Raw genomic sequence first — 6,974 nt, 5'->3', positions numbered from 1 at the left:
TGTGTCATACAAAAAGTAAAATGAAAACCCACATTGCCTCTATCCTTTTTAGCAGAATTTAACTTTTACCATTTTAACATTTAAAATGGAAAAAAAAGTGTAGATATTCTGAGTGTCAGGACTGCACATACAGCCTACCAAAAGCTATAATCCAATGCATTATGGATGGCTACTTGTATGAAATTAAGAGTCAATGAAACAATAAGTGGAAACAATAAGTGTAAACAAAAGCATACAACTACCGTTGCAATATATAGAAAAGTACTATTGGGGGAGGATATACAGGAGAGAGCAGAGACAGTTCTACTAAATGAAATAGCAAATTAACAAAGGCCTACATTGTGTAGAGTCAGAAAATGTTTGGAGACAACATGCCATTAAAATTTACAGCATATACCCCCACAAAGCTTCATATAATGAAATCTTGCAATCTCCCTACCAATGCATTTAGATTAAAATATTCAGAAGATATGTGAGCTTTCTAAAAAAATACTTAAGGAGGGTGAAGTATTACATCAAATAAGTATGAAATCATATGCTACAAAAAAACAACAAAAACTATAAGAATAGTTAGCATGATTACGGACAACCCCTCTCCACTGTCACCTATGTGTAAACCCCTGAGCTTAACTGTAATTATGTACAGTTAGAATAGTGACGGTGGAGAATCTTCAACATACAATCTTCAATTGCTTTCATTCCACTTTGGTTCCATTCTTTTCAAGTGAAGTATTTCTATTGACAGTAGTTCACTCTTCTTTGATCCAAGCCTACTTTAGACATGTTTTAAAGTAAGTAGTACTGGTCAAACCCATGATGGAAAAATACACATTCTGCAGCACATGCTGCCCTTTTCCTGCCATGTTGAATCGGTTGATGTACCAGGCCATATAAAAAGCCATTTTCCTCACAAATCGCGTAACAAACGCTTTTCTGGAGTTACTGAAGAAACTGACCTCAGAACATAGCCCTCTCTTATCTCTGACGGCTATGTTTCTGTTCTGATGTAATAGTTAGTTAAAGTGACTCATCAGACTACTGACAAATGTCAATATGTTTTTTTCTACACAACTGTGCCACCTTACCCTTTTCATGAAATTGTGCTTTATCATACTGTTATTAGTGCCACCCATCAGCCTCACTTATTGTTTCTTGCCACCTGAAGTGAGTTTAAATATGCCGTCCAGTAAGAAAATAAAGTGGCTTATCCTCACTGCTACTGGCTGTCTGGAACTCATCGCGCAGCCTGAACTGCCATTCATCTTCCAGCTCCAGGCGTACAATAGTTTGGCGTAATGAGCTTCGATCTTGACAAATCACGCAGAGTGTGGCACCTTTAAATTTAAATGCAAGTCATATTAATTTACAAACTTTCAAAACTCATCCTCTAAACTATGTAAATTCACCAAAAAAAATTAAAGTTTAAAATTAAAGAAGTTAAAGTTCTTCCACTTCATAACAAGAGCTAGTAGTCCACTGCTAGTAATTGCAATTCATCTGCCGTTTGAAGAACTTTCCAAGATATAGGGGAAAGGGAAGAAGCAAAAGACATCATCATGTTGGTTGATTGTACATTATAGCAGCAGTAGCTGAAGTGGTGACGCACTGTTCTGTAGCAACAAGAAATGGGTAAAATGTTAAGAGAGAGAAGCTAACTTGATGCAGTTTCAAGAGGTATTAACATAGAAACCCTACAGTGCAGAAGAGGCCATTTGGCTCATTGGGTCTGCACCAACTCTCTGACAGAGTATCTTACCCAGGCGTATGGCTCTGCAGCTGCATAGTTGAGTTTTCCCTGCAGATTATCCAGCACTCTGTGCACAGAGAACATGGGGACATGGTTTCTACCATCACTCGGTGGGATGGGGCCTGATAAAACTGCCAATGCTGACTCTACAGGGATCGTGGCGCCATCTGTAAGGGGTGCCCCAATCTCCATTTGACCCTCTTCCCCCCACAGGCATCAGGGTAGCCCCACCCATAAGCATTGAGGCAATACCAACCCCCGACACAAGCATTAGGGCAACCCCCTCTCTCCACTCCCCCAATAAGGGGAACCACCCCCAATGGGCCTCTTCAGAGGGCAGTACCAGGGTGCCAGAGGGCCATGCCAGGGCACTGCCTAGGCATGTTTCCTTGGGGGGCTCTACTTACCTTTGCATTCCTGATGGATTCCCCTTGAGTGCTTCACGTTTTTAAATACCTGGTGTAAATCATGTTGGTGTGGTGATAATTTGTAAACCTTGCCGGCATGATTTTACTTTGGTGAGGTATAACTATTTACTTAAAGGGCAACATATAGTTAGGAAACCCTTTAACTGTATTTAAATTTATTATAATTATTACAATTTATGTTCCCGCCCCATTACATCATTGGAAAGGTCATGGAAAATTGGAAAAATGAGATCACCGCAGCGAGAATCTTGTTTTCTGATTCTTGCCCATTGTCAATTTCAGCTCAGCACTATCCAGTAAGGGGGTGTCCTAAGATTTATTTTCACCTAGCGTTGCTTCTGAACATCCTGGGGGGACAAAAACGGAAACTTATCAACAAGAAGCAAATAAACCTAAATATCTAACAGTCAAGTTCTCTGGCCACCTCCTCAAAGTAAAAAGTCTGACAACACCAGGTTTTAGTCCAACCAATTTATTTGATAGTAAACTCACAAGCTTTCGAAGGGACGCCCTCATCGTCAGGTGAATGGTGAGTTCTGGCCTCGGACAGAGCATATAAAGCACAGACAGTTTAGAGATTACTGATTAGAATGCGAATCTTTACACCTAACCTGCTGTTCAAGTCCTAAAGTGGCCAAGGATCTTGAGGACCTCAAGATCCTAAAGTGGCCAGAACTCTCCATTCACCTGATGAAGAGGGAGTCCCCTCAAAAGCTTGTGAGTTTATTATCAAATAAATCGATTGAACTAAAACCTGGTGTTGTCAGACTTTTTACTGTGTTTACCCCAGTCCAATGCCGGCACATCCACATCACCTCCTCAAAGCCAATTCAGCAAAAGATGTACAAAGAAGAACTCAGTTACCTTTAAGAAAGAGGAACTTTTTGAGAAAGTCAGCAACAACGAACGAGTCACAGAGGTAGAGGAGAAGTCCACTGAACAACACCTCCTCGAATTTTATGTTAACTGAGTGAGGTCGTGAACTTATGTAACAAACAGCAATCTAAGAATGGGAAAAAAAAACAGGTCAAACACACATCTGTTAGGTAATTAAGGAATATCTGGTTCTTGCTTATTAGAACATAGAACATAGAACACTACAGTACAAACAGGCCCTACGGCCCACAAGTTGCGCTGATCATATCCATACCTACCAGGCCTATCTATAACCCTCAATCCCATGTACTCATCCAGGAGTCTCTTAAAAGACCCCAACGAGTTTGCCTCCACCAGCACTGACGGCAGCCAATTCCACTCACTCACCACCCTCTGAGTGAAAAACTTAGCCCTGACATCTCCTCTGTATCTACCCCCCAGCACCTTAAACCTGTGTCCTCTCGTAGCAACCATTTCAGTCTTGGGAAATAGCCTCTGAGAATCCACCCTATCTATACCTCTCAACATCTTATAAACCTCTATCAGGTCGCCTCTCATCCTTCATCTCTCCAGGGAGAAGACCTAGATCGCTCAAACTATCCTCATAAGGCATGCCACCCAATCCAGGCAACATCCTTATAAATCTCCTCTGCACCCTCTCAATAGCTTCCACATCCTTCTTGTAGTGAGGCGACCAGAACTGCGCACAGTACTCCATGTGGGGTCTGACAAGGGTCTTATAAAGTTGCAGCATTACCTCCTGACTCCTAAACTCAATCCCTCGATTAATGAAGGCTAGTACACCTTCTTGACCACATCCTCTACCTGCGAGGCCAATTTAAGAGTCCTATGGACCCGGACCTCAAGGTCCTTCTGATCCTCTACACTGCTAAGAGTCCTAGCCTTGATATTATACTCCTTCATCCCATTGGACCTGCCAAAATGGACCATTTATCTGTGTTGAAGTCCATCTGCCACTTCTCTGCCCAGTCTTACATCCTATCTATGTCTCACTGCAATTTCTGACATCACGCCAGACTATCCGCGACACCACCAACCTTTGTGTCATCGGCAACCTTACCAACCCGTCCCTCCACTTCCTCATCCAGGTCATTTATGAAAATGACAAACAGCAAGGGTCCTAGAACAGATCCCTGGGGCAGTCCTCTGGTGACCGACCTCCATGCAGAAAAAGACCCATCCACAACCACTCTCTGCCTTCTGCAGGCAAGCCAGTTCTGGATCCACAAGGCAACAGCCCCCTGGATCCCATGCCCTCTCACCTTCTCAAGAAGTCTTGTATGGGGGATCTTAAACGCTTTGCTGAAGTCCATATAAACCACATCCACCGCTCTTTCTTCGTCAATGTGTTTAGTCACATTTTCAAAGAACTCAACTAGGCTTGTAAGGCACGACCTGCCTTTGACAAAGCCATGCTGACTACTTTTGATCATACTAAACTTCTCTAAATGTTCATAAATCTTGTCCCTCAGTATCCTCTCCATCAACTTACCAACCACTGAGGTCAGGCTCACCGGTCGATAATTTCCTGGGCTATCCCTGTTCCCTTTCTTGAAAATGGGAACCACATCCGCAATCCTCCAATCCTCCAGAACCTCTCCCATCTCCATCAACGACACAAAGATCATCGCCAGAGGCACTGCAATCACTTCCCTCACGTCCCACAGTAACCTGGGTTACATCCCATCCTGTCCCGGCGACTTATCTATCTTGATGCAATTTAAAAGTTCCAACACATCCTCTTTCTTAACGTCCATACTCAATCTTTTCAGTCCGCCGCAAACCTGCAGTACAACCTCCCAGATCACTTTCCACCGTGAATACTGAGGCAAAGTATTCATTAAGCACCTCTGCCATTTCTACCGGTTCTGCACAGACTTTTCCCCCTTCACCTTTTATAGGTCCTATTCCTTCACATCTCATCCTTTTACTCTTCACATATTTGTAGAACGCCTTCGGGTTCTCCTTAATGTTACCTGCCAAGGCCTTCTCATGACCCCTTCTCGCTCTCCTAATTTCCTTTTTAAGCTCCTTCCTACAACCCGTATACTCCTCTAGATCCTTAATATACAGCACACAATCAGGCTATTCGAGCCAATCAGTCCATGATGGTATTCATGCTCCACATCAGCCTTACATCCTTCCCGATTTAACTCTGTCAGCATTATAATTTATTCCTTTCTCCCACATATATATATGTAGCTTCCACTTAAATGCATCCATTTTATTTCGCCTCCTGTAACAGGGAATTCCACATTTTCGTCATTCCCAGGGTAAAAAAAAACTTCTGATTTCCCTATATGATTTCTTGGTAATGGCTTCTAATTTTGCTCTCCCCCACAAGTGGAAACTCTTCAGTCAGGAATTTAGGGTCCCATCAAGGTCGGAAATGACGAGATGGAGCCTGAATTTACCACTGCTGGCCAGTATACTGCTTTCCTGACACCGTTCCTATTTTGAAAGCACAGATGATTAGATTCATTAAGAGCTCTGTTAAAGACCGTCAAACAGACCAACAAGGATTTTTCAGTCACCCTCCAGTTTAGCAATGCAAATGGAAGCAGTTCAACTGTCTGTTGGAGGACACCCAATGGGACATTGACATCCATGTTCCAAGCAAACCTATAGGCCCTTCCTGTCTGAAAGGACAGCCATTGGAGGGATACAGAAGATAAGAAAGCTAGCCCACCAACGGCTCTACCTTCTCAGGTGACTAAGGAAATTTGGCACGTCCGCTACGAATCTCACCAACTTATACAGATGCATGTAAAGCACAGAAAGCATTCTTTCTGGTTGCATCACAGCTTGGTGTGACTCCTGCTCTGTTCAAGACCACAAGAAACTATGAAGGGTCATGAACAAAACCCGGTCCATCAAGCCAACCAGCCTTCCATCCACTGACTCGGTCTTCACTTCCCGCTGGTTTGGCAAAGCAGCCAGCATAATCAACATCTCTAAGCATCCTGGACATACTCTCTTCTACCTTCTTCCATTTGGAAAAACATACAGAAATCTGAGGTCATGTACCAACCGACTCAAGAACAGCTTTTTCCCCACTGCTCTCAGACTTTTGAATGGACCTATCTCACATTAAGTTCATCTTTCTCTAGTTCATCTGACTGTAATACCACATTCTGCAGCCTCTCTTTTTCTTACCTATGTTTTGTCTGTATAGCATGCAAGAAACAATACATTTCACTGTATACTAATACATGTGACAATAATAAATCAAATTCCTGATAGGAATAAGCTGTTATTATTCTTGTTAATCTTTTTGTTCCCACTCTAGTCCCTGTATAATCTTTTTATAATTATGGCAACCAGAGTTGTACATAATATCCCAATGTAGTCTAAACTTTACACATCAATTCTATTCCTTTAGAAATAAGCCCCAGTACTTGGTTGAAGACAGGACATTAACTTGAGTGATCTTTGAAAGTATGCATAAAAACTAAATACTCTTCTGTAAAATTGAGATTTAATGGAGAAATTTGTGGCAACACTATAATAGTGGTAAACAGTAGACACCAATTATTGAGACTGGGTGAAACTGGAGTACAGCAAAACTATATAAGTGTGTCTAATCTACATAACTGGTCTGACAAATATATATTAATAAAAGAGAAATTACGTTGAAAAGAGTTTAAATGATGGATTCCAATAACGGGACAGAAAATCTTGACAGCTACCCAATACAGGTTGGTTAAGTTAATTAGTATTGGTGTTAATTCAAAAGATTGATGTTAATTTTATTGATTAAATCTGCAATCTCCAGGAGTTAATTTCTTAATGCAATGCTGAGGAACTTATGAATCTGATGACTAGACAAACCAATGAGTAATTATCAAGTGTCTCATTCTTTGTCTTTTTTTCAAAAGCTGCTTCTCCAAATACAATCATTA

General features: G+C 41.7%; 1 protein-coding gene across 3 annotated transcripts in view; it reads right to left on the bottom strand.

The window, feature by feature from the left end:
* Positions 1-214: 214 nt before the first annotated feature.
* The window catches only part of greb1l (GREB1 like retinoic acid receptor coactivator), a 236,655-nt gene continuing 229,895 nt past the window's right edge, over positions 215-6,974 (bottom strand). For all 3 annotated transcript variants that reach the window (XM_080194295.1, XM_080194294.1, XM_080194296.1), the window contains 2 exons: positions 3,040-3,178; positions 215-1,334 (listed from right to left, as the gene is read on the bottom strand). In XM_080194295.1, the coding sequence (XP_080050421.1) occupies positions 1,171-1,334; positions 3,040-3,178 (303 nt within the window). In that variant the 3' untranslated portion in view covers positions 215-1,170. The remainder of the gene's footprint in view (positions 1,335-3,039; positions 3,179-6,974) is intronic.

Source organism: Carcharhinus amblyrhynchos, chromosome 8 (assembly GCF_965287045.1).
Source record: "Carcharhinus amblyrhynchos chromosome 8, sCarAmb.v2.hapA, whole genome shotgun sequence".
Taxonomy (NCBI): domain Eukaryota; kingdom Metazoa; phylum Chordata; class Chondrichthyes; order Carcharhiniformes; family Carcharhinidae; genus Carcharhinus; species Carcharhinus amblyrhynchos.
This window is presented reverse-complemented; position numbering and strand designations above follow the sequence as displayed.